General features: G+C 35.9%; 3 protein-coding genes across 3 annotated transcripts; 2 read left to right on the forward strand and 1 right to left on the reverse strand.

Annotated features, from left to right (window-relative positions):
* Positions 1–8,441: 8,441 nt before the first annotated feature.
* On the reverse strand, positions 8,442–16,058 carry EMB2738 (GTP-binding family protein). Its single transcript, XM_059573958.2, has 12 exons — positions 15,645–16,058; positions 15,497–15,564; positions 14,547–14,630; positions 14,120–14,413; positions 13,487–13,626; positions 11,819–11,906; positions 11,348–11,530; positions 10,551–10,712; positions 9,733–9,926; positions 9,383–9,533; positions 8,791–8,956; positions 8,442–8,546 (listed from the first exon to the last, which is right to left on the reverse strand). The coding sequence occupies exons 1-12, from the start codon at positions 15,994–15,996 to the stop codon at positions 8,482–8,484; spliced, it is 1,947 nt and encodes a 648-aa protein (XP_059429941.2). The 5' UTR covers positions 15,997–16,058; the 3' UTR covers positions 8,442–8,481.
* A 463-nt stretch (positions 16,059–16,521) lies between these two features.
* Positions 16,522–21,848, forward strand: LOC132164799 (tRNA (5-methylaminomethyl-2-thiouridylate)-methyltransferase). Its single transcript, XM_059575363.2, has 10 exons — positions 16,522–16,977; positions 17,249–17,323; positions 17,403–17,456; positions 17,731–17,809; positions 17,913–18,040; positions 18,556–18,639; positions 19,181–19,264; positions 19,582–19,733; positions 20,350–20,500; positions 20,993–21,848. Exons 1-10 carry the CDS (start codon positions 16,606–16,608, stop codon positions 21,443–21,445), a joined length of 1,632 nt encoding a protein of 543 aa, XP_059431346.2. The 5' UTR covers positions 16,522–16,605; the 3' UTR covers positions 21,446–21,848.
* A 1,369-nt stretch (positions 21,849–23,217) lies between these two features.
* On the forward strand, positions 23,218–27,871 carry LOC132164286 (nucleolar GTP-binding protein 1). Its single transcript, XM_059574771.2, has 3 exons — positions 23,218–23,293; positions 24,322–26,368; positions 27,527–27,871. Exon 2 carries the CDS (start codon positions 24,343–24,345, stop codon positions 26,356–26,358), a length of 2,016 nt encoding a protein of 671 aa, XP_059430754.2. The 5' UTR covers positions 23,218–23,293; positions 24,322–24,342; the 3' UTR covers positions 26,359–26,368; positions 27,527–27,871.
* The last annotated feature ends 129 nt before the right edge of the window (positions 27,872–28,000 follow it).

The raw sequence follows: 28,000 nt of genomic DNA on the forward strand, positions 1-28,000 counted from the left end.
GCATTTTTCTTGAGAAAATGAAAATGTTAGGTGCTTTCTTGGTGTTCTTCTTGTATCCTCCTCATCCTAGGTGAAAATTATTTTATAAAAATCAAGTGAGAGAAATAAGAGCAACTTTCTTTTTTGTTTTCTATAAAATAATTTTCACATAGGATCAGGAAAAGAATACCAAGAGGGAAAATTAAGGTTGTAAAATGGTTGTACATATAGCATTACTCAAATCGTATAATTAGGTTATATACCCATTAAAATAGAGCGGTATTAATTAATGTTATTCAAAAATCTGATGATTTTTTTTTTTTTTTTTGAACTCAAATGATGCAAATTAAGAATATAACGACTGATGTCGTTTAAGTCTTAATGTTTTGAAATAAATAACTATCATAAAAATTTACCTAAATATCAGTTGGTCATTAATATTTATTACAAAGTAACGTAATTCGTACGAATACTATACTGACAACAAAAAGTATAGGTGAGCTGAAAAACGTGCATCTTTTAAGACTTCAGTTAATGGTAATCCCCTATAACTTCTTTTAAATTTGAGATTTTTTAATTTATAAATTTCATCAGTTCATGATCTCATCTAAGCATCTAAAAAAAGTCATGTTTCAGTATTTAATGAGGAAATATGGTTTATTAAATTCCTTAAGGGTAGTTTTCTCATTTAATGCTGAAACATAACTTATTTTAGACGCTTAGATAAGATGAACGACTGATGTTTATAAATTCGAGAATCTCAATTTAAAGGACATTCTGAGGTATCTCAATCCATGGTAGGTAGTTTGTACAACAATAAATTAAGACCTTTAATTGGGGAAGCCAAATCTTTTTCTTCTTTTTGTAATATTATGCTAAACAGGGGCAAAATTAGAACGTTTTGTTTGAGGAAGCAAATTTTTTTAAAAAAAAAAATTCTTAGAGTGTAAAAGTTAATTTTTAAAGGTGTATTATATATATATATATATATATATATTTTGGGGACCACCCTATGGCATGGGGGGGGGGGGGGGGGGGGGGGAAGCCAAGAAGTGATTCCGCCCTAATGCTAAATGTCGTTATTATTAGGGCTAAATTTGTTCTCTAAACTGGGTTGGTGGTCCTCTAATTCAATTTTTTAGAGCATGATTTTTAGAAGAAAATAGTGTGGGAATCACTTGCTTTTAAGGATATATGTCAATTTAATAAATTGGATTGAAAGAATTTCCTCGAAACCCAAGTTAGAAGAAAACATTGTCTAAAGTCTAATTTATGTGTAATGTGTACTTTATGTGCGGCGCGCCGAATTATTGAAAGAGTAATGATTTCATATCGACTAAAGTTGTGTGCTTTAAATTGCTTTTTATGTCAATCACTTAATAAAACATGTCACGTCGACTTGTATGCAAAGTAGCATTAATTTATTGAAAAATGACAAATGGGTGTGATATAAGTAAATTTAATGGTATCAAAAAACTTCATTTTTTTCTTCTTGGACTTGAGGAAAAAAATAATAATAATAATAATAAATACGGTTTAGCTTGTTCATAATTTTGGATTCAGATTCCCTCCGATTTTGTAAAATATGAGATTCTTAGATTTTAAAATTTAAGTCTTCCATTACATATAACCGCTCAAATAAATGCAGAAGCTTGTGTGTTACCAAGGCAATATTGAGAACTAAAATTACTTGTGTCGATAACACACAAACTTCTGCATTTATTTAAACTGTTAGATATAATGAAAAGCTGCTAGTAAGATGTGAAAGTCCCTACTAGCAGCTAATTTGTTGATGCCGACTATTGAATCTCACTATTTCTTGCTTCTTTAATCTCTATTATGAAGGAGTCAAATAAATGCATAGTGGTACAACCTATTCGATATAGAAGTCACATGGCCTTATTTTAATGAAAATTAGTCCAATTTTGTCTAGAAGATGGCCTAGGAAAGAAACATGACTTATTATTGAGTGTATTTTTGTCTTTTTACTGTTTGAGGGAACAAAAATACCCATCTACAATATCTAACTGAATATTTTTCAACTCATTTAAACTAAAAAATGAACTGGAGAAAATCCTACTTTAACAAAATTGAGCTCTTTCTTGTCACTTCAACAACAACATTTAATATTTCAATAACTAGACCTACACCACGGAAGCTCCACAACCACAAAAAGCTCTTTCTTGTCACAAAAGCTCTTATGTTAATGAGGTTTGGTGGGTTGTATTTGAATTCACTGTTGATCTCTATTATTCATTGGTTGCTACAAACACTCTCTCTCTCTCTCTCTCTCTCTCTCTCTCCATTTAATTAGAGTACTTCATTGAATATAAAACAAAATTTTCGTTCAATAAAATAAAAGATGAAGGATGGCAAAGATGTAGGGTGATTTTAAGGGATGACAAACAATATTTTTCCTCTTTTTCTTCATATGAACAATGATGCACAAGGAAAATTAAATAAGTTAGTCTTTTAATTTTATTTGGGTTTTATTAGTTAATTAGGTTATTTATATTTAAATGGGTGCTTTATCCATATTTTAAGAGTTATTGTAACCGGCTTGGCCCAAAGTAATCTAATATAGAGTTAGTGATATTTTATAATTAGATAATAGGTTTAGCCCAAAGTTAGTCAAATTAGGGTTATGGTTTATTAGTTTTTACCGATCGATCTAGCTAACAAAAAGGATAAAAAATGAATTAAATTAAGTAGACAAAATAGTCCTTAATTTTTTGAACTTTTTTTAAAAAAACGGTTAGCGGTAATTAAGGTTATTAACCGCCTAGACAGATAGAGATAGGGCCAGCAATTTTGGCACGACCTGCAAACCCGACACGAACACGACACAAAAAAAAAGGTATTGGGTTTGGGCTTATTGGGTTCGGGTTGTAATCGGGTCTACCCGTTTAAGACCTGGTAATTTTGTGTTTGACGGGTCGACCCGCCAGACACGGTTACTGTACGGGTCGACCCGCCAGACCCACATAGTGACCCACTAGACCTTTTTTTTTTTTTTTTTTTTTTTGCAGGATAAGCCGATAGGGATAACTGATAAGGCAGTGCCTCTGCCCAGACTGCCCTACTGCCTCCCTCACAGTCTCACTCCCTGCTTGCTCTCTCTCAACAAGTCTCGGTCTCTCACTCTCCCTCCGTCTCCCTCTCGACTCTTGAGTCTCGGCTCTCTCTCTCTCAAGTCTCCCTCCTCAGTCCTCGCCGTCGAGGGGGATTTAGAATAGTAAAATCACCCTGCATAAAGACAAAATTGGAGCTTCTTGAGTCAGATTCCATGCTGGAATGAGAGTTCTCCTTCTCGATTTTGACCCTTTCTACTCTATGCTTCTTACTGCCTTCAGTCCGTCCCTTTCCCTGCTGACCCTTTTGAGCTGAATTACCCAAACTCTTCACGCCTCTATTCTTAATCCTGCTCTTCTCTCGTACATACCCCAACATCTATTCTCTCTTTTAAGTGAAGAAAGAATAAACTAGAAGAAGTAAGAAGCAAGAGAAAGAAAGCCCCAAAACAAGGAACAAAGGAAGATGATGTGAATACTAAGGAAAGAAGAACGGAGGAATAGATGTTGTGAGCGTCGGCGACTCGGCAGAGAGGAGAAAGTGAAAAAAAAAGAAAAAAAAAGAAAAAAAAAAACCCAACAAAAGCAAACCAATTCTTAATTTTTTTTAGAAACATGAAAATTTTTAATTGGAAAAAAACGCATTTGTTAAATTTTTTGATTTAATATAATTTTTTTATTTAACGGGTCATGTCGGGTCTTGTCGGATCGTGTCTACCCGATTAGACCCAGTTATTTTAAACGGGTAAAATGGGTTGTGTCGGATTACCCGACTATTTTCGTGTCATAATCGTGTCGGATTACCCGACTATTTACTACTACCTCCATTCCCTTTTTTTTTTGGTCGTTTAGGGGGTCGTCGGACCACCCCCTTGACCATGGGGGTGGCTTGGCCAAAAATGGGGTGGTCGGATCACCCCCTTTTGGCCAAGCCACCCCGATCCGATTTTTCTATTTATTTATATTTATATTTTTTTAAAAAAAAATAGATGCCCAAAACGGTGTCGTTTTGGGCTGGGGGTGGATGTTGTAGTTTTGAATGTTTTTGAAATTTCAAGTGGACTCGGTGAGGGTATAATGGACATAAAAAGTCAAACTGTTTGAGTTTAACATTGAAAACTAACAGAGGGGTCCTAAGTGAGAGAAACTCAAATTTTAGGGGTTCAAAGTGAGAGGTTTGAAAGTTGAGGGGCAGTTTATAAAATTAACTGAAAGTTCAAGGGGCAAACTGAAATTTTCCCAAAAATGTATTTTTTAATAAAAAATAAGGGCATTTTAGGTATTTCACACCCCTCCGTTAGGATTTCACAGAAAATCCTAACGAACGGGAGAAAGTGGAAGGAAATCAAAGTTAGATACAGCAAAGTGAGAGATTTTGAACAATGGAGGAGTATTTGCAAAAAGCACGAAAGTTCGTAGGAGGTAAGTAAAGTTTCCCCAAAAAATAAATAATGTTAGTTAGTTCTCTGTGTAAGAACTTATAGTTTAGGGAAGAGAAATGAGAACAAGGAAAGGAGACTCAAAGAATTAAGATAGTTTGGCCTTTGACCTACATCCACACATCAAAGTCTTTTCATAGCTACATTTTTCTTGAATATTTGATTGTATACAAGCCTTTTCTTCTACTTGAGAGAGAGGACTTTGAGTGGTGCTCCCGGGTTAGGACAATTGATGACATTGGATGAAACTGGGCATAGCTTTGACTTGGGCCATTCGACCGATCCTGGGGAAACATAGAACTTTTAGGCCCTGGGCCTCAAGGGTGTTGGTGCCTCCGAATCTAATGGGTCTTAGGCTCCTATGATGTATGGGCTTTAGGCAATTCTAAGGCCTTACATGAGTCCCCCAATTTCATTGGATGATTTGAGAATATTTAGACGAAAATTTTGTCTAGTGGTCCTAAGCTTTTCAAGTGTCTCTGGCGATTCCTAGGCCCTGCAAAATCTATAAAATGATTAGATTTCATTTGCTCCTCTTCTCCAGTTCATTTGGGTTCTCTTATCTGTTGTAGAAATTTATTTAGTGGTTGCATGGCAAGAGTTGTAATCCTCATAAATAGTAGCTAGGAATTTAAGAAAATAACCCAATTCATAAACCCTAATTACACGAAAATCAAGAACTCCTCAATTGGTTTTTTTTTTAACCACTACATGCTTTCTAACCACTGAAGTTAATGATTCATGCTTTTTTAAGAATTATCGATTTTTGCAGCCAATGAGCAGTTAAAATTCAAGAGGAAGCTTGGTAGAAGAGTTGTCCAAAAGTTTTGGAGCTACTACAATAGAAGCAAGTAGGTCATATGCTTGGTACATGGAAGTTCTCTATTACAAAGGTTTTATAAGTGTGTCCTTGTAAACTAAGTCTTCTATTAGTGGATGAGCTTCCTAGGTTTGGTTGCCTCGATTTCTTCAAAATGTTTCCACTTTGTTACCAAATTATTTATGCTGATTGATTTACTAATTTCATAATATTTGGTAATTATTTGTGTTGTAATTAATTTTTAAATTTCACATTACACTTATTCAACCCAGGTATTAGTTTAAGTCATTGCACAATTTCTTAGGATTCACCTTATACATATATCACTTGAACATGAACTAGCTTGTAACCTCTAACAAGCATGCATGCATGTGTTAAGCTCTCACCAGCAATTGACAGTGGACAACTCACCCTTATACCTCTCTTCACCTTTCAATATGTTCATGATATATTTACATTGAGGATATTAAACTTTAAAGGTCCATCCAAAGAGATTTTTATTCGATTATCATGGGCCAATGTATTTGGCAGAGATCATCAACGATTTAAAGAACTTAGGAAATCTCAATGATATAATAGAAAATGTCAACGTTCTCCATTTCAAATGATTTGGAGGAGATTCAGTTAGTTTTATTTGAAGGGTAAAACAATTTAACCCTTATAAATAAAACAATTGGCTCCCTTTTAGTTCATTAATTTGAATTGGAGAGAGGATCCTTGTTCGAAAATGACAACCCCTGATATTAATTTAGAGCCACAAAAAGCATAAAACTTACGATTTACCAACAAACACAACAAACAAGGCCCAATAGTCATTGAATTTGCACCAACAACTCCATTAGTGACATCAGTATCATTCATGGGAATTTATTTGATAAAATTAAAACTTGGTGAATTTTTTGATAATCAGTGAAACCATAATATGTAATTATTATTTCTTTTTTAATAAAATAATATGTAATTATTATTATGTTTTTTCTTTCAATTGTGGGCAGGTGGCAAGTCCAATTGAGTCATACTTGTTTAATAAAGAGCTCACTAGAAGGCTATACGATATGGAGACAACGAAGTTGCATGAAATTAAGGCTTTGGGGAAACCACTTGTTTGCAAGGAGAAACAATGTTTTGGCCTATCTTTCAAAATTATTCACAAATTTATTAATAATTTTAAATTATTAATAATTTAATAATTTAAACATTGTTTAAATTTGTGAATATTCACAAATTTTATTTAAACATTATTTAATAAACTCATAAATTTATTCACATATCTAGAGGCATGATTGTTCTCTTCTTTTTTGTGGTGAAACTCTACCAAAATTTCATTGTTGACCGTGAGACTTTGATCAATATGGTTTATCTTATTTTCTGTTATTATTTTTGATATATTTTTTATTGTTCTCCTTCCATCCTGCGTCAAACAAGGCTAGATGGGGAAAAGAGGACAAAACTCAGATTTTCACATGTAAGAGGATAAAAGCAGGCTGTGGAACAATTCAATTAGACAAAAACATACGTAGCCATTAGTCATGGAACTCCCCACAAAACAGAAAATAAAGAAGAAGAAGAAGTAGAAGAAGAAAAACAAAAAGAAAATAGAGATAGATTTCATGATGGACAGAGTCTCATCGGCCAACAATAGAGTTTAGCAGAGTCTTATCACCAAAGAGAAGAAGAGTCGCACCTCAAAAAGAAAAGTCTCATCTCTAGCTAAGAACATCTCACTCTCAAAAATCTTCATTGATTTCTAAACAGTTACCAAAAGAACACAAACATAATTTGATTGACTTTGACCTAAGCCATTAATAAATTACAAAATAACTTAAAATATAAAATAAATACAAATAATCTAAGTAAAGACCCAATTATTTATTTTTCCACCTGCATTAGTTGTAGTGCTTGAAATGCTGGATGACTACTAGAGTTTGATTGAGACTGCTATATGAGGGAGATCCATCCGCTCAGGTCAAAGGACCCGCACATTCAAGTTGGGCTTTAATTCGATATAAAGAACCATTTTCATGGTTCTTGTTGGCGCATTACATCTTTGATTTAAGACATGATGCTCTTTGTCTTGGCGTTGAGCCTGATCTATAAATTAATATTTTCATATTTGATTAGAAAGATATGAAATCAAATTATCAATTTCATATGTAACATTTTTCAGCTTCAACTAATTACAGGACATGATTTGCTAAAGAATTCTTTTGTTGATCTAACATGACACATTGACAAATGAGTAATTTTACAAGTCTTTTTAGAGTTCTTCTGAAGTCATCCCAAATATGATGTAACTTTTAAAATCACCAATAGATCAAAGTTCAAAACATCACATCTCAAATTCAATGGTAATTTTAAAAGGCTCATTACATTTGTGAGGATCCTAAAATAACTTTAGGATGATTTATAATATTACTCTTGACAAATACCGTTAAGATTGTGAACGAAAGTTGAGAGTATGGACCAAATTTACTTAAGTTGCTTACCACAAGGAAACATATTTTTATACCACAAGAAGTTGTTTGTAAATGAGTGCTGTATAACCACAAGAATTGATTTTACAATATTTTCGAAAAGAGAACGAAGAAACAAACGGCGAAATATAAAGAGAGAGTAGACTCAATTTGTTATTTTATATATATATAGTCATCTCAATATCACTATTTAAATATAACAACATATATACCATTCAATATGTAAAATCTAATATTTCCTCCCCATTTAAGTTGAGGAGGCCTGGTTTACTCGAATTAAACAAAATCCATACAACCAAAATTGAATCATTAATTTTTCTCATTTCCTTCGTCACGATTCCATGAAAATAAATTCATTACAGTTTGTTAAGGAGAACCGTAACACCACAGCAAACTTACAGATTTAAACACCTCATTTACAAATTTAGGACCAGTGTAGTGTCGCTAATCAGACCACGTGTACACATTCTCACTCCTTTTTTTTGATGGTTTCTCTGTAGGATTATAACCAATACCCACTCCCAATAAGTGTGAGACAAGAAATCACAAGCAGCTTACCAGATTCTCCTTGACTATTCAATAATCAGTAAGCTGCACCTAGCTTTCCCCCCCGAAACAAAACTCTTCTGACAACAGCAGAGGGGAAAAGAAGAAAAAAAAAAAAAAACTCGGTTCTGGGATGGCGAGAATCTTGTTACTCATGATGCTAATGTTAATTTTCTGTCACGCGGCACAAGATTTGATTGTGTCCTTGCAGCTCTGCCTGTAAACAAATCAAACATGGCCGTTTAAACTGATTAGATGTTTTAGTGGGCATTCAAAATTGTGGACCGTTTGTGACTGAATTCGCATATTTGTGCAAAAGAGATGCAGGCACATGTACTATATATAATCTCATATTTTCTGTTCATGGAATCAATAAAAACTCACAAGTATATCAAGTATACATACAAACACACATATATCTTAATATGCATTTCAAGACGAATATTAAGGCTGCAACTGACCTTCGTCTTTTTCCATTTTTCTTCTGCTGCGCCAGAGAAGCCGAATTGGAGTACCAGAAAACCCTGCATCTGTACGCAGTTGCTTCTCCATATAGCGCCGGTAAGTCTCCGGGAAAAGTTTTGCATCATTAACAAAGAAAACGAATGTGGGAGGCCTTATGGCAGCCTGCAGAAGGACATCAAGTAAACTACACAGTGCCACTGAGTTCAATGATACAATACATCTTAAAATACATTCATTAGATGGATAAAAAGTTCATATCCTATCTTTCCTAGTACTTCCACAAATCTATCTTGTTGTCCTTGTCTGTACTACACTCATTTTATGGACATGTCAAAAGAGGAGTTATTAAAGTGAGTCCCTAGCATTGCATCATCTCCACATCCAGTAGGACTTGAACTAAAATCATGTGCCGTTTGCCAAATTTCTATCTTAAATTAATTCAGGTCTAACATAATAACATCATGACGTGATAAACTGTCTCTTTACAAGAACTATGGTAATGCATCATGGACAAAGTGCAGCAAAATACTCATAATCGACATAAGAGTACAACAATAAAAATAAACAAGATATTGCATACAAACGTACCTGAGTGCAGTAATAAACACGTCCTCTCTTGCCACCTCGGGTCCTTGGAGGTGCTTTAAAAGCTAGAGCTTCCCGTACCACTTGATTTATTATGGAAGTACCAAGCCTTCTTGACCTCTCCTTTTCAACTGTACTAGCAGCAACAATGACCCTGCATTCAGCAACAATAGTGCGATTAATGTCTAGCCTAGGACTTCCTAGGCAAAGATGCCCAAATATCAGGCACAGTAATGCATTTTCTTAGAGCCAGTAACCAGTGTAGGATAGGGATTACATGAGGATGGAGTTTGGTAAACAATGCATATGGACTGTAAGTTATAAAACAAACAGGACAGTTTGGTAGATAATACCTTTCAACACTTTGGCCAGTTGTTGCGGTTGTATAAACAATAGGTGCCCAATCAAGAATTCGAAGCTTCTCTCTAACATCTTGCTCGTAGTATAATGCAGTCTGCTGATTTTTATTTGGTATGGTATCCCATTTGTTTACGACTATCAGGCACCCCTTCCCTTCTCCTTCTATCCTTTCAGCAATCCTGCAATCCTAGGACATTCAGGAAATACAATAAAATATAATTAAAAATTCATTACTGGTGGAAAGAAGACAGCCAGCTTGTCACCCAATTAACAGGCCAAAGAACAGTGATACCAGATTTGAGAAAATCAGAAGAGCAATTTTTCTCTCAAAATTGCTGGTGTATGGTTTTACACATCAATTAACTTAATGAAAATAGATCCTGGCTATCCTGCAGTTTAGAGTAATCACAATTTGTAGCATCAAATCCATTAATAGGCACAATTTTTTTTCACTGCATTCAAGTCATGTCGAGACATGAGTATAAGACTATATAAGCCAGCCCTAACCCGGTAATTAAACGGCTCAAACACTTCAATCTTAACCTGCTAATTTCTTATTGGGTTTGTGGGTTATGTCAAAAATTGATAACCCTAAATGTCTAGTGTCGACACATAGGTCTTAAATCAACCTTAACTCGACCCATTTAATTAAATCGGTCAAACTCTTCAACCATAACCTGCGAATTTCGTATTGGGTTCGTGTTAGATTTGTGGGTTGTGTAAGGAATTGTCAGCCTTACATAAAAGACTAAAGCATATTCTTATGGCATTATGGAGATTATGGCCCCAAAAATAGAGATGGATGTGCTACCTGTTCTGTGATACAAGCCATGGCCTCAATGACAAGAGCAACAACGTCAGAACGACGTATGGCACGAAATGCTCGATTCACTGATAAAGCCTCCGTCAAACTACCCGATGACGATACGACTGCCCTTCTTCTGATTCCAGCAGTATCAATAAGCCGGAACTTCTGCAAATAAGTAATTATTGTGCAAGTATCCAAGAGAATTAGTAAGTGTAATAAAATCATTTTTCACCTTTCATTAATGATTCACAGTATTTACAGGTACTAGTCTCCTATTCATGCAACTGGTCCAGTAGCATGCACTCATTTGTAATGCATGCAAAGCAACAAAGCTAAGATTCCATCAATCAACAACCAAAGACCTATACTTATATTCCGATCTTAAAAGAGAGTGAACATGCAAGTAAACCATGAAATAATAGCTAAGTACCTCAGCTAGACATCATTGTGCAGTCAAAGTAAACCCTCATAAGCAGATTCTATAGATGTCCTATTTCACTTGACAATCTCATGGCATGCCAACTCCCTAGAAGATCCATAGAACTGATATATATATATATATATATATAATGTTCTTGTTTCATACCTCTTTGGATGGAGATTTCATATATATATATATATATGAAATCTCCATCCAAAGAGGTATGAAACAAGAACATTTTGGACATCATCATGCATCTTATATGGATTATTTGGCCCAGACAAGTAATGAACTACATCTAGGTATTCAGAAGTTTTGGCAATAACGGAAATGAAACTGTAGTAGCAGTCAATGGCAAGCTGATATCATATAATCAAACCTGGCCACCTGGTCCAGTAAATTCAGTATCAATAGCATCACGAGTAGTACCACTGATTGGGCTAACAATTGTTCTATCCTCTCCAACCAATGCATTCAAGATGCTACTTTTACCGACATTCGGTCGGCCAACAATGGAAATTGCAGGAATATAATCTTCTTCTTCGTCAAGATTCTCGGGACCCTATATACAAATATAAATAGATTATATAATCAATTAAAAATAATTACCTTTTTTTTTTTGGGTGTGTGCAGTACAATTGAAAATGGCCAGAAGTGCAAATTTGTCAAGTTAGCAACAGTGGAGGATTTCTACTAGTGAAAATACAACAAGCTCATCACGAAAATATCACAAAAAGAATATATTTTAACAGTAATCAACATTTTAAACAGTTAAGCAGATTCTCTATTTGATCAAAACTGCAGTACAAATACAAAAGTCAGTTAAAATTCAACTTTTGGACATACAAACCTTAATTTTTTTCAGTCCTGAACAAACGAGATCAAGAAGTTCTCCAGTTCCAGTCCCAGATATAGCAGATATTGGAAGTGGTGTAAACCTAGTTAATGAACCAAAAAGTGAGATGCACTGTGTATTAAACCAGATATTTTTTTATAATTAAATTAAACCAGTTATATGAAGAAACAGGCAGTTGGAGTCCACCACATATATGCTATAAAGGACCAGCTTCTGTTAATTACAAAAATGATACTACATATTCCATAGATTGAGAAATAGCCCACACTGTGCCCACAAACACACACACAACCAACAGAATCTCAGACATAACATGCTTTATAAAGTATCAGTATTCAGGAGATTACTTTGCTATTGATGTGCAAAAACTAGAATTTCATAACTGCTAAACTCATGAAATTAGGTCTATGTCCTAAATTTCTAGTCTCTCACCTTATCTTGGCAAAACTGTTAAGTGTGCAAAAGAATCCACATGACTTTAAAGGTGAGACATCGTGTTTATGAGTATTATTAGCAAGGAGTTTTACAACCACTTAAAATGAATAATCATTCTTGGAAAAATGAAATACTCAACAAGAAAAAGTCTTTTTAATCTTTTTTAATAGGTAAAACACAACTTTGACACCCGTGAAAGTCACCCACCACTGTTTCCACTGGAGGAGGAAGTCATCTGGTCCAAAGACCATTGGCTGTTCTTGTCAAAAGAAACAAACCTTCAGAAATTAGAAAAGAATAAGAGAAGGGGGAAAACAGACAAAGACCAATACCAAAACGATCTTTTTTCACAAGTTTAAAGACTGAGACACTCTACCAACCAAACACAACAAGTTACACCAACATGCTAAATGACAAATTGACAACAAATACCAGCCAAGAATATGGAACTTTATGGTAGATAAGGATAGTCTAATGTATTTTAAGATGGGAGCTCAATACACTCAAGAAATCAGTTTCCTTAATGACCCTCCTAAGGGAAAGAAAAGTCCAAAGCCCTTGCAAAAGATGAGCTCTAATCCACCAATTACAACTCGCAAAGCTCAACCAACTAACTAGCACCAATGGGTTTCAACGGTATAATAGTAAAGCAAAATTGTTAACTAAATGGTTTCCATAAAATAGCACTAGCAGATGGTACCCAACCAAACATCATTGTGTTTTAAAATAAAATAATACACAAAACACAGCAGTGCAGTCTGCTAAAGAATCTTAGAATGCTTTGAGTTTGTTAGAGACGGAATTTAATGCAGTTCAAGTATCAGCAATTATAATACAAAATTCATATTTGTTCAAATGTTTTAACACATTCATCTGCAGTACGAAAGATTGTGCTCCTTGGTGCATTAGATAGATATAATATCGCCATCATGCATATATGAACAAAATTAGCACAATAACATTACAGTACACAAATATAGCCACAAGACTGTTACAATTGTTACAGACACACGCATTTTTTTTTTTTTTTGATAATTATGATACAGGCACACATATATATCACTTAAGGGTAATGAATATATGTAATGAATGAATTACAAATATATGTAATGAATGAATTAGTGTTGTATTACCAGACAACTCGCATTATTAACTGAAATGCATCTACTACTTAATTGAAGCCCAATATTGGAGCAGAAAAAGGAGAGAAATAGGAGAACACCTTACCCCAAGGACCAAAATTCTGACGCTTGCATGATTCCTTTACGTGGAGACTCACACTTGTTAACAGCAAGAATGATACACTTATTTGAGTAATTCTTCCATAGCCAGTGTGCAATTTCCTCATCAGCTGCTGTCAAACCTGCCTGTTCAGCATTATCATCATTTCCTCGTACTATAAAATTAGAATCACTACCTCGCCCATATAGACAAGAACTTGGAATCCATTAAAAACATTGCAGATGAGCAGAATTTTTTTTTTTTACTTCAAAAAACGGGGGGGGGGGGGGGGGGGGAGTGACTAAATCACTACTAATACCCTAAAGAATGAATATAACTAATAAGACTTGCACAAAGATACCTGCAATTCAACCCTTTACTGTATTCTATGGACAAATTCCGGATCCCACCAAGGTAAAATTACAACCTTCACAGAGAGGACCCAGACTTCAAAAATTACTCGGGACTTTCCTCATGTTTTGTTAGAATTTACCGGAAACTTTTGATACATCAATTACTTTTGACTCCCATAGCATTTTAAAGTTCTGATAAATAAGTTCTCCTGAACCCCTCCTTCAGCCACCCAGGAAATTCAACTCATCCTACCCATACGACTAATCATATAGTCACACACAATACCTGTCCATCAACTAGGAATATTATGACAGATGCTTCCTCCACGGCCGATGCAGCTTGTTTCTCAATCATTGAGGGCATCCTGGCAACAGCTGCTTCCCTCAAGGCGACTGGAATCCCATCCATACCAATGGTTGTTGTAATGGCCAAGTCTTCCAAAACATCAGCCTGTGACTTTGAAATATTGAGAACACCTCCAGTATCAACCACCATAAATTCATGCTCTCCCCAAAAGGATCTACCATACAAGCGATCCCTAGTAACCCCAGGTTCATCCACCACAATTGCCCTGTTCCCCTACATCAATCAAAAAGAAAGTTAACATTCACTGCATGAAAACATACGTGGAATTTCGAAATTTAATTCCCAGAGTATGGGAAAGAATCAATACTAATCAGAAAATCAAAATCCAGAGATCATGATTAAGTACCCCCACAAGACGATTAAATAATGCTGATTTACCAACATTTGGCCTTCCAACAATTGTAACTCTCGGAAGAAGATGGTCAGGGATCTGCACATCAAATTTACAAGTTTTAGAAAGTGATTACTAACTTTCATTTTATTTTCAAACATCATCAAGAAATACCAGTTTAATTGCATTTACTGGAACTTGCAATATCTTAAGGTCTTTTTTTCCCAAGATTCTCCCCTATATAGATCCTCTGCCATTCTTAAAATTAAGTTAAGTTTGATTCTCAAATTTCAAGTTATCTACTAATATCCAGTTCAAAAGTACCCTGTACCCATATATATCCTTCAGGCAAATCTCACCAAAACAATGAAAAATTAAAAAACCACAATCAACCTTCACTTGAGACACTAATTTCATAATATCAGTACATTATATTTTACTTAATCGAATTCCAAACATGAAATCCTTGTCCTATCCATATCGGCTGAGCACAAGAAACTTAAAAGGAAAACAATGAGACTCAGATTATAAATCAAATCAAAGAAATATTGATCTTTTACTTGCTACTGCTGTCCATTTGGTAATAGCCTTGAAGAAAACAAGTGGACTTCCCCCATTAACGCCAGTTCTAACTTTTTTTTTTTTTTTTTTGATAAGTAAACGCCAGTTCTAACTTTCTTCTCATCACTTATTACATTTCCTAGGCAAAAATCATCAGAACACAACGAGTGGGTGCATCGTTTTCCGTAAATGCTACATACTAAGCTTTCTGGGTGGGTCGCCAACTCTTGTAAAGGTAGTCCTTTTTTTTTTTTTCTTTTCAAATCATACACAAATAAACAAGCTTTTATCAAGTGGACAAGAATTACTCATGCTTAGCACCTCTCACAATTCATCGTTTGCACAACATTAGCAAAAACTACTATCTTCTCCGCAACAAAGAAAACAAATAAATGCTTACTAACCTTTGTCGTTACAGTCTTACGCCTCCTCCGTTTCCCACCAATCTCGCTTCGATCACTTGCCTCGTCCTCTGATATCAGCCCACACATAAAAATAAAAAATACACACCTAAACCAAATCACACAGACGGAGTGGAAAATCCGGGCTCACCGATTATCAATTCGCGCGACAACGAGCTCGAGTACTCGCGAGCCGCGTCTCTGGCCTCTTCTTCGAGCGCGTGGACATCGATTACCGATAAATCCTCGCCTTCGGATTCTTCAGCTTCTTCGTCTCCGAGTTCTTCGAGGTCATCTTTGTCGAATGCCTCTTCTGCTTGTTTATTGGTGTTAGGGAAGGGGGAAACGCAGTGGGAAAGAAGGCGGGGTTTGGGGCGGAAGAGGGAGAGAGAGCGGGGAAATGGAGGGGAAAGAAATGATGGAGAGAGGGGTTTGGGGATTGGTGAGAAGATGGAAAGGGTTTTGGATGCAGTCGAAGTGTAAAGAAGCTCCAGAGCTTGCATTTCTGTGTGTGAGAGACACAGAGAGAGAGGGAGAGAGAGAGAGCGTTTTGGGAGGGGAAGGTTTGGCGGTTAAAGCACGGAGGGGTTTATCCTTTTCGAAATTAATATTTATTTTGAGCTAATTACCTTTTTCCTTATCAACTACAACGTCATGACACTTTCTCCCATTAACTACCAAATATAACACCCGACCCTCATGAATTACTATTTTGTACCAAAAACCCCCTTTCATTAGTCAAAGGCCCCTTTCGTCTATAAAAGGCATTAACTCAGACGATCTACCCGTCACTTTGCTCCATGAGCTACAATTTATTATCACTTTGCCCGTGAACAAAAATGAATTGTCACTTTACTCTACTATAATGTATTATTACTTTGATCGCTTAAATTAACGTCTTTGACTCACAGGAGGTTTTAAACACAAATAACAATTCATGGAGTTTGAAATGAAAATGCAGGAGAAAAGGTAATTGCCTCATTTATTTATTATACCATAAAAAATAATAAATAAAAAAACAACAACAAAAAAACAAAAACAAAAGCCGCCGTAGCTTTTTTCGTCGGACGGGACTTATCCCAAACTCTGCAACAAATCATCGGGCGGAAACAATGCTGAGACTGAGGCCCATGTCGTCTCCGACGCTCTCTCGCATCACCTCCGTCCATCTCCAAAGCCCAACTCATGTTAAACCCTTCCTTCAGCCCCGGAACCCCACCGGCACCAGGCAGCGCTTCATATTCCTCAGAACTCTCTGTGTGTCCTCTTCCCCTTCCTCTTCCCCTGTGGTGCCACTAATCTCTCACTCTTCGAAGAGCTTCGATGCTGCGGATATCCAGCCTTATCTCTCCTGCTGTATTCCCAACAAGCGCCTCAGAGTCGCCGTCCTTCTCAGCGGCGGCGTCGATAGCAGCGTCGCTCTCCGCCTCCTCCACGCCGCTGGCCACTCCTGCACCGCTTTCTACCTCAAAATCTGGTTCCAAGTATGCTTTATTGTATTGTATGCCTTCCTGTTGTCCAAGGCTGAATGTAGTCTAATACAGTAAAACTGTGCTTGAATGAATACTAATAATGGGCACGCTCTGCTTCGATGTATTTTCAGCGATTTCATTGAAGTAGTACGAGTATATGGAAGTTGGTGATGTAGTACATGAATTTTTTCACATGAGATTGGCCAATCTGTTGAGCTTGTCAAGTTTTTCTGACACTAGAATGCTGGTTGAAGCCTGCTTCTGATGTGTGGTTTTTCTGTAGGAAGACTTTGAGAACTTTTGGTCAGAATGCCCATGGGAAGAAGATTTGAAGTATGCAAAAGCTGTTTGTAATCAGGTCACTTTCTTCTCTCATTTGTGATTTTCTTTTTGAGCTAAAAATCTTACAACTGAAATTCGATGATATCTGGTTTCAGGTTGATGTCCCGTTAGAAGTTGTGCATTTGACAGATGAATATTGGAAGAATGTGGTATGTATTATCCTTCTGATTGCATTTTCTTTGGGTGATGTTCAATTAGGACTCACTTCTTGCTCTACCATCAGCTGGGATTTCTAATGCTGGCTAATTATATCTGTTAACTTAGAACTGTTTGATGTTCCATCGTGTGTATGAATTCAACTTGATTATAATTTTATTGGTTAGTCTTCTTGATAGCTCACATTCTTGTGTAGTGACCAGATGAAGTCATGAAAGATTTAATTTGGTTTTTTTAAGCGCTTTGAATTAATGGTCAACATTTCAGGTGTCTTACATTATTGAAGAGTATCGATGTGGCCGCACTCCTAACCCAGACGTTCTTTGCAATACAAGAATAAAGTTCGGTATGTGATCAACTTAATCTAAAAGATGCACTTTTGACCATTGCAAACAAAGTTACACACATAAACTATTCTTTTGTCTCTTTAAGTGCATGCCATTTTCCAGGTGCATTCATGGATGCCATCAGCAGTATGGAGTTTGATTATGTTGCTTCTGGACATTATGCAAATATTGTTCACTCATCTGTGGAGCAAATGGATAACCCTTCTGTTTTAGAACTATCAAAAGACACGGTACCTTCATGGGATGCACAACACTTATTTCTATTCTTTCCTGTCCTTTTTGGGTTTATTGCTGTTCGTTCTATATCCCAGGCATGTCCAAGAAATAGTCTTGTTAAATTTGAAGTTTATTTACAGTATTATCTTTTTATTTCCCAACTGCATAGATGTTTTAAATGATTACTCGTGCTTGTTTTTATACATAAATGTAACTTTTGTGATCATTATACTTAGGAAAATGCTACACTTTTCAAATTTTCTTCCCAAAAGTTGGTTTTCAAATGATGTGTCACCATCCCATGAGATCTATTATTTTGGAAAATGTGTCACCACCACTTGAGAACCAACTTTTGGGGAGAAATTTTGGTAATTGTAGCATTTCTCTTACACTTAATGTTGCTTTAAGATTAGAACCTGTTAATTGGAGTTTTGACTTTGCAAATGGGTGCTATTTTTATTATTAATTCTTTTTGTCAGTTCTCCACCATATTGTCTGGTTTTAACATATTTTAACTTTGAACGTTTAGGTTAAGGATCAAACATACTTCCTTTCACATCTCTCACAGGCTCAGCTCAAGCGACTTATATTCCCACTTGGTTCTATTCCAAAGGTTGGTTGGTACTAGTTTTACTGCAAGGCAGAAATTTTGCTTTAAAAGTTTACACTTTATTATTTTTGTTCTGCTTTCACATTATCTAGTACAAGACCTTAGGCAGTATCTGGTGAATATTTTATAGTCCTTGAAAGATTTATATGGGCATCATAGATTATAGTTTCCAAAAGGCATGATCTTATCAAAAGGGATTGTTCTCACTCAAATGATTTGTAATACAATTACAATGTAAATTATTTGATACTATTTATATATAGATGTTGCCTTGACTATTCTGCCCTCTATGCATAGTCTTTCTCAACGTCAGTAGGCACTGGGAACATTCACAATTGTAAACTTCTGAAGATTTTGCAAATTTTTAGTTTGTTGTTGTAACTTCTCACATGATTATGCAATCTCTCTATTTTCACCATTTTCTCCTTTCTAGGAACAATTTAAACTAACCCTTTTTATGTTCGTATCACTTTGTAGAGCATTTGCATTGGTGTCTTTCTACACTGATTGTCATCTCTTTTTATCTCTACCCATTTTTCTGCAGGATGAAGTTCGCAAACTTGCTACAAAATTTGATCTGCCTAACAAAGATAGAAAGGATTCACAAGGAATATGCTTCCTTGGAAAGGTGTGTCTATCAAGCAGCTGTTTCAGACACAAATTTATTAATTTCCAGTATTTATCCCTGTCCAAAAAATTATTTCATAGTGCTGGCATGTGTAATTGCCAAGCATCAAAGTAACATTGAATTATTCTCATTATCATATGCCTCATTCATCCTGTAATTATCTTTTATGGATTTATTTTGAGTGGCTGTTATTTCTATCATTTCTCTTATTTTAAAAAAAATATTATTCATTCTGGTTTCTTATGAGTGGTTTTATCACAAGGTTGTGAGTTGCGAATGCATTCATGAAACCTTTTTTTTTCCTCTTTTGGTTACAGATAAAATTTAGTGAATTTGTTGCTAGACAAATTGGGGAGAGGGAAGGCGTCATATTGGAAGCTGAGACGGGAGATTTCCTTGGCGGACATCGTGGTTTTTGGTTCTACACAATTGGTCAACGTCAAGGCCTACGTCTCCCTGGAGGACCCTGGTATGCTTTACTCCTTTGTTTTGATTACTGGTTCCTCTGTTTCCTTTTTGGACTTCATTGGCTCTTTATGCTTCTTAGTTCTGTCCTGTTTTATCAGAGGGCTATCTTGTATACTTCTTGTTTACTGGGGTGGAACATCTTTTTAATGTATTCACTTTTTGGAAAATACCAACAATTTTCCTGTATTGGCTCATTATTTCTGTTTCATTCATTCTTGAATTTTGGCCATTAAAAGCAGAAGTGCTACTAGCTTACCAATCAAAATAGACTAAACCCTTTTTTCTTGCCTTTGGTTGAACATGCTTGATACTCTTTAGTCAATACGTAAGTGTTATATATGTTAAAGAAGCATAAGAGTGGGCTGTTCTGAGATTTCTTCCAATTAACCATAGCATTTATTGATATAATAAGATATATTCCTCCATAATGTGATGCTGTGAAAACCGGCTATTCTCAGATTGTTGTTACAAACTTACGGTACTCTTATACACTTGAGCATGCTATAGTGTTGATTCCTATGATAGTTGTGTCCAATCTTGTTTCTTTTCAGAATAGGCTTTTCTTGTTTATTCCAACCTTGGTTCCCCTTATTCTTCCCCTTGGCATGTCGATGCAGGTATGTTGTTGAGAAGGATGTTAAAAACAATGTAGTGTTTGTATCAAGAAATTATTTCTCATTTGACAAAAGAAGACGCACATTCCGTGTTGGCTCCTTAAAATGGCTTAGTGGGTTGCCTCCAAACCAGTTATGTCAGCTCCAGTGCAAGGTAGAAGTGTACAATTTCTGTTCACATGATTTATTTTGGATGAATATCTGTTCACTTGATTTTCCACATATTTAGTTTTGAAAATACCATATGACATTCATGTATATATATATTGCCCTGAAATGGAAAATGGTGTCAAGCTGACTCTGTGTGAATAGCATGCAGATAGGAGATCTGTTGTGTATGTGTGAATAAGAATATGACTCTGAAGGGTTCTTCGTTTTTCTGGGATTTTGGAAAATTAGGTGAACTGCAGTGAAGGTGCAACTTCTGGTCATAGTGTTCGATCCACACTCACGGCACAACTCATTAACCTTCATTTATTCATTTAAAAAAAAAAAAAAAAAAAAAAAAAAAAACTTACGGGCATAGTGATTTTGGAGCTACTAGGCATGTTATGCTTCCTGCTATTGTTGTTTAAGATTCCCATGCAGAGTCCAAAGTCCCCAATGCTATAAACTCAAAAGTCTACTTGTTTCAATAACTTTTCAGGTGAGACATGGCCCTGGTTTTTACAATTGCAGCTTGACGATGGAACCCGGTCAAGATGGTTGTGAAGACATTGCAGTTGTCCACTTATCTGAAGATGATCAGGGCTTGGCAGCAGGGCAGTTTGCGGCCTTCTACCAGGGAAGTACCTGCTTGGGCTCTGGCGTAATTTTGGAGTCTTGGGATGATCAGGGTTTTCCTGTGTGTGCAAAGGCACTTGATATTGCAAGAATGGAAGATAAATCAAAACTTGGAAAACCCATAAAGATAAAATTTAAACCAGAAACTCCTGTGGGGTCAGATCAGAAAGATGGTCCAGAACTTTGTGCAGGACTAAAAAGTTCCCAAGTTGCTGCCATTAAACACAGAAGACAGGCATCTAAGAATGAAACAATCTCCAGATTTCCTGCGAATTGGCTGCAAAAGATTCGCGAGAAGTGGATGCAGATCTTTTAGCTTTTGCGATCTCAAATGCAGGAGAATTGACCACAGTTGGGTAGAAATCATAAAAGTGACAGCATGCAGTTAAAATGAAATCCTACAAGTGATAGACTCTTACTGATCCTCGTGCCCAGCTAGAAAGGTAATAAGGAAGTTCATTAGATAGTTTGGTCATTGGGTCGTGGCAACCATTTTATCAACATTCTTTGAGATGAGTTGATGCCCATTTTTTCTCTTTCATGGGGGTGGGTTGAATCTGCACCAAGCTGCAGATATCCATGTATATCTATAATCTATTTGTATTTTAAGGACTATTTTAAGTCCCATTGAGCTTTAAAGAATTATTAACTTGCAAGGCCTGAGGTACTATTTTCTTCAGCAATTGAGCTTCAGATCTTACTGAGCTGCAGATGTTTTGTCGGCAAGTATCTGTATTTCTATTTAAGCAGATATTGAAAAGAAAATGACATTTGATTTACGGATCTAGAGCCTAGAGGTAATACAATTTTTATTACAATTTCATACAAATTTATATGATTTTGGTTCCCCAAAAAAAAAAACATTTTCTTGGTAAAGCCCTCCACTCTCCTTAGTCCTTACATAAAAAAGAATTTCTCGAGAACCAAACAGAAATATTCTTGTCACACTTTACAACAAGATCCTTTATCTCAAGGTTCTCACATTTTATTACAAAACCTTTTTATCAAGATTGTTCAATGTTTTTCGAGAAATGTACAGTAGAAGTTTAGAATATTAGTTATTATGTCTAATTAAATAATTTAAAATTTAAAATGTTAAAATGACTATTATTAACATAAAGAATCAGTGTCAATAGTTTACTAATATTTTTTTTACAAATTTAATAAATCAACCATTGAATTTGTGGGGACTACTCCACAAATCTAATAGTTAATTTATAAGATGAGATGAAAAAAATATAAAAAAAAAATATTAACACAAATCATTTCTCATTATTAACCCGGGAAAGAAGATAAGTGATTTCATTATTAATATTTTATTTGTCATATTTAATTATGAGAAATGTTATGGGTCAATAAGTTTTATATATTTAGTCCATCGCTTTATTTAAAATTTTAATAACATGTCAAGATATTCCCTATATGCCATTATATATTATTAAATTAAACCTTGACCATAAAATGAATGTTTTACCTCCTATTTTCATCAAATTTTTTACCTAAATTCTGTCATATAAAGTGTCCAAAATTCACGCTGAATCCTATCAATCAATCACATAAAAACCCAATTTAGAGTTAGCTAGAGTGTGTTATTTGAGTGGTAGAAGACAATGCAATTAGGATTTCAAACGACAACGAAATAAAATAAAGTGAAGGTGAACAAGAGCTAAAGCCGATGGTGATCAGCTGACAATAATAGTGGTGCTAGAGACAATGACGATTATGGTGGCCGAAATTAGGGGCGGAGGAGGAAAAAGTGAGCGGGGAATCGGTTGAGGACATTAGTGTAGTTGGACTAAACTATTCTCTACTATTTTTGCACCTTTAGATTTCATTTAATTGTTCGTGCAAATTGTAAATCACAACTTAGATGAAATGGGAGTGTTTTTAATTATTTTATCCACATGGACCATCAAATTAATTTGTATGAAAATTGTATTTTATCCAATCCAAACATGTTTTATATTTTTGTTAGTATTTTTAAAACCTATTGTATTTAGATAATTGTCCAATAAATCTAAGATGTCAAATTACATGTGTATCCCTCCTAAATTAATATCAACAAAACCTTAAAACACTTTTATAAAAATAAAAGGAAGAAAGAAAGAGCAAAGGGTTCTCGTTAAACCCTTCTCTTCACTCTTACCCGCCATAACGCCTACAGGTACGTCTAAACTCTAACCCTAGCCTTCTTCTCTATCTCCGTCTCTGTCGCTCTCCCTAGCTGTGCTTCGTTTTGATTGAATTTCAGGTGGATTGGTTGTGACGGTTTTCTGGGGTATTATTTTTTGTTTGTTTTTTGTGAATTTCATTTCCGGTATTTCAATTTCACGGTTTGGTTAGCTTAAATTGTAGCTTATGAGATGCGATTCGAGCTTAGTTCAGTATTTGAAGTTCGCTATCCCGGACTTTAATGAACCAGAATCATGGATTTCTTGATTTAATTGTAAAATATGTTTTATGCGTGGGATTTGAATTTGTTGGTTTGAACTTGAATGGGCTTGCATATGTTTGTTTACTTAGTTGGATCTGATACTGTCTTTGCAGTGTAATCTTTGTTGTTTATCTTGTGTTTTTTTTTTTGTTTTTTTTGTTTTGGTAGAGATGGGTTTTATGGAACTGTAGTAATTTTTGGGGCATGGGTTGGGGTTCTAGGTTTCCTTTGGGTAGAAGAAAAGATTTTGGGTTTTAGGTTTACCTCAGGTTGCATTGTCTGGGATGTTTGCTTTTGGATGCTGCAATATGAAATTTTTGTAGGATTTTCCCTAAACACTATAAATTTAAAAAATACGCTCTTTTGTTTGGGGGTTAGGATTTTCTGGGATTCCGTTATAGGATTTCAAGTAATTTTCTCATGAAAACCTTTGTTGAAATGTTGGGAAAAGATTAATTTTAGGCGCACATTTGATTATGAACCTTTGTAAGTCCCCACCCACCACCCCCCCACACCCTTTTTTTTTTTTTTTTTTTGTCTTGTTCATGTTATACCCGTAAATAAGTTATTTATGTGCTTTTTTGTATGATTTTGTTTTAGTGAAAACAGATAATTAATTTTCTTAGCATAGGTTGCTTCTTCTTCATGTTTTTTTGTTTTTTAAATATTACACTAGATAACTTGATGCAAAGCTCAGTTGTGGGGTTATGTTTTTATTGATTGAATGACCTTTAATTTACTTCACTACTGTGTCACAGGGTAAAAGTTAAACTTTCAAGATGGTGCAGTATAATTTTAAGAAGATTACTGTGGTCCCAAATGGGAAGGACTTCGTTGACATCATTCTCTCTCGTACCCAACGAAAAACACCAACTGTTGTCCACAAGGGGTATGCTATTTCCCGCCTCCGTCAGTTTTACATGCGTAAGGTGAAGTATACCCAGCAGAACTTTCATGAGAAGCTCTCTACAATCATTGATGAGTTTCCTCGATTGGATGATATCCACCCTTTTTATGGGGACCTTCTTCATGTTCTCTACAATAAAGATCACTACAAGCTTGCCCTTGGCCAAATCAATACTGCAAGGAACCTTATTAGTAAAATTGCAAAAGACTATGTGAAATTGTTGAAATATGGTGATTCACTGTACCGATGCAAGTGTTTGAAGGTTGCTGCTCTTGGTCGCATGTGTACTGTGATAAAGAGGATTGCTCCTAGTTTGGCTTACTTGGAACAGATCAGACAACACATGGCTAGGCTACCTTCAATTGACCCAAATACTCGGACAATCTTGATTTGTGGGTACCCCAATGTTGGCAAGAGTTCATTCATTAACAAGATCACTAGGGCTGATGTAGATGTCCAGCCCTATGCTTTCACCACGAAGTCACTCTTTGTTGGTCATACAGATTATAAATATCTGAGGTACCAAGTTATTGATACACCGGGAATTTTGGACCGACCATTCGAAGATCGCAACATTATTGAGATGTGCAGTATAACAGCTCTAGCGCATCTGCGAGCTGCTGTGTTGTTCTTCTTAGACATCTCAGGGTCTTGTGGATATAGCATTGCTCAACAGGCGGCTCTTTTTCACAGTATTAAGTCTCTATTTTTGAACAAACCATTGATTATAGTTTGCAACAAGACTGATTTGCAACCCCTAGAAGGGATATCAGAGGAAGACAAGAAGTTGGTCATGGAGATGAAAGCTGAAGCTATGAAGACTGTGATTGGCCAAGGAGGCGAGCCTACAGATAACTTGGGGGTGCTGTTGACCATGAGCACTTTGACCGAGGAGGGGGTGATTGCTGTGAAAAATGCGGCTTGTGAGAGGCTATTGGATCAGAGGGTGGAATTAAAGATGAAATCAAAAAAGATAAATGATTGCTTAAATCGTTTTCATGTTGCAATTCCAAAGCCACGGGACCAGAAGGAAAGGCCACCTTGTATACCTCAGGCAGTTTTGGAAGCTAAAGCTAAGGAAGCAGCAGCGAAGGAAAAGAGGAAAACTGAAAGGGATCTGGAGGATGAGAATGGTGGTGCAGGTGTATACTCTGCTAGTTTGAAGAAGAATTATATCTTGGCCAATGATGAATGGAAAGAAGATATAATGCCTGAAATTATGGATGGGCACAATGTATATGACTTCATTGATCCTGATATTTTACATAGGCTTGAAGAGTTGGAACAAGAAGATGGGCTACGGCAGGCAGAGGAGGATGATGATGATTTTGAGATCGATGGCAAGGAATTGACTCCAGAAGAGCAACAAGCATTGGCTGAGATCCGGAAAAAGAAAAGCTTACTCATACAGCAGCACAGGGTCAAGAAAAGCACTGCAGAGAGCCGACCTATTGTACCAAGAAAGTTTGACAAGGACAGGCGGTTCACAAGAGAGAGAATGGGAAGGCAGCTATCCTCTTTGGGGCTGGATCCAACTTTGGCCATTAACCGAGCCCGCAGTCAGTCGAGGGGCCGGAAGAGGGTGAGATCGCCTGACAGGGGAGCTGATGATGTTATGGATATGGATGTGGACACACCTAACAAGAAGCTGCGAATTCAATCTAGATCCCGATCAAGGTCAAAATCACGGCCTCCAGGTGAAGTTGTCCCTGGAGAGGGCTTCAAGGACTCTACTCAAAAGATTAAGGCTGTAAAACTTGCCAAGAAATCGGCCAAGAAGAGGAACAAGGATGCTCGCCGTGGTGAGGCAGATAGAGTAATTCCTACTTTGAGGCCAAAGCATTTGTTCTCTGGGAAGCGCTCTACTGGCAAAACAGACAGACGCTGAAATACTTGAGGTACATCAAATGCATTGCCTATTTATTTTACTTAAGCTTGTCTATTTATTTTACCACACTTGAAGTTATCCTTGATGCATATAAAGGTTGCATTCTATATTGATCTCTTAGATGCTTTTCCTTTTTCAGTACTCTGTATATTGACTATTCATGGTTTTGTGCATGCTGCTATCTATAGGCATTAGGTGCATTTATGTTTATTCCCCCCCCTGCAAATTTTTGTATCAGATGCATCTGTTTTGGATGTACATGAGTTACTTCTATCATTTCTTCTTTTGTATATGAGGAAGACACCAATGCTGCAAGCAGCATGAAGGATTTCCTTGGTTCTTGAGAGAGTAACCTCTACACTCCTTTTGAATGCATATTAACCCCAAGGGGTTGGCTCAAGTGGTTAGGGTCTTGTTTGGTGGCATTTTCATCAAGTCTAAGGTTCGAATCTCCTTGAATGCAAACATTGCTACAGTAATACACATTCATACATTTTGCTCAAACCCATTATATAAAGTTGCTAAAACATAAATCGATGAAATTGATCTTCAATCTGGGTCTTAGATCCACGTTAATATATCAGGGATTTCTGGGTAAAGTTTGTATCTGGAATTTTGGCTGATGCTTGATTATTATATTATGTATTTGGGAATCAACTGTATTCTTCATAAATTTTGTTATTTTTTGTAATATTTATACCTTGTGGGTTTTGTTTTAAGTTCATTATGTTGATTTACCTTCACTTTATTAATGCCACTATCCATAATCACTAGCTGCACGTATGTTTTCTTCTATCTCCCCTTAAGCTTTTTCTGGGATCTAGAACTTATTTTATTTTCTTCGCTTGCACATCAGTTTATACCCCTTCATTAGACAGAATTCTTGCATATAAAACCATGCGCAATAGATCTCATTTTGCTCACATGCTTGTGTGAACTATTTTTTAACCTTAAGAAATGCATTCAAAAGAGTTTTGAGGTTATGTTGATTGAATACTTCTCCCATGCTAGGCCTTGAAATCCACATCATGATATTATTGGTTATATTAGGGTGAGAATGTAAGAATTGTCAAAATTATTGTCTGAAGTTTTTCCCATATGTTATGTTTATGTTTATTATATACATGAAATAATTCTTATAGTAATCAAATATGCTTTTTTCTCACAGGGATGGTTGTTTATGCTTTGAAGCGACGGCATTCTGAACCCTGGGTTCACTTATCACAGGGAAGGTTGTTTATGCTTTACGGAGACGTAATTCTGAACCTTTGGGTTGCTTTGAGAAAGAACCATGGACTTTTAATTTTCTGGTTTGGCTGTAGATTTTGCAGCCCGAATGACCATGGCAGCGTAGTTTTCTTATTTCTTTGGTTCAGTAGCATGTTTTTGTTTACACAATTTTGAGTTATGTTTTAAGTTGTAATTTCGTTTATGGCGTTGAACGTGATTTGTTCCAGAATTTTGGTTTGTTGTTACTCCTATTATTGTAATATTTTAGCTCAAATATGAATTTGTTTTTCACTGTTGATTAAAATACTCTTCGGCTCTAAACTCAATTATTATTATTATTATTATTATTATTGAGAAAATGAGCAACATAACGAAATTAACGGATTATGGTTAAAGGGTCTAACTCATTTAA

The sequence above is a fragment of the Corylus avellana genome, chromosome 8 (assembly GCF_965113065.1).
Source record: "Corylus avellana chromosome 8, dhCorAvel1.hap1.2, whole genome shotgun sequence".
Taxonomy (NCBI): domain Eukaryota; kingdom Viridiplantae; phylum Streptophyta; class Magnoliopsida; order Fagales; family Betulaceae; genus Corylus; species Corylus avellana.

Bases quoted from the DNA above. Each gene is read 5' to 3' on its own strand.
- EMB2738 (XM_059573958.2), bottom strand. From the start codon at position 15,996: ATGCAAGCTCTGGAGCTTCTTTACACTTCGACTGCATCCAAAACCCTT. The intron at 11,907-13,486 runs GTAAGGTGTTCT...TTCATTAACTAG, and splicing joins TCAGAATTTTGGTCCTTGGG to GTTTACACCACTTCCAATAT. The intron at 11,531-11,818 runs GTTTGTATGTCC...ATTTGTATATAG, and splicing joins CAGGACTGAAAAAAATTAAG to GGTCCCGAGAATCTTGACGA.
- LOC132164799 (XM_059575363.2), top strand. From the start codon at position 16,606: ATGCTGAGACTGAGGCCCATGTCGTCTCCGACGCTCTCTCGCATCACC. The intron at 16,978-17,248 runs GTATGCTTTATT...GTTTTTCTGTAG, and splicing joins ACCTCAAAATCTGGTTCCAA to GAAGACTTTGAGAACTTTTG. The intron at 18,041-18,555 runs GTACCTTCATGG...TTGAACGTTTAG, and splicing joins TAGAACTATCAAAAGACACG to GTTAAGGATCAAACATACTT.
- LOC132164286 (XM_059574771.2), top strand. From the start codon at position 24,343: ATGGTGCAGTATAATTTTAAGAAGATTACTGTGGTCCCAAATGGGAAG.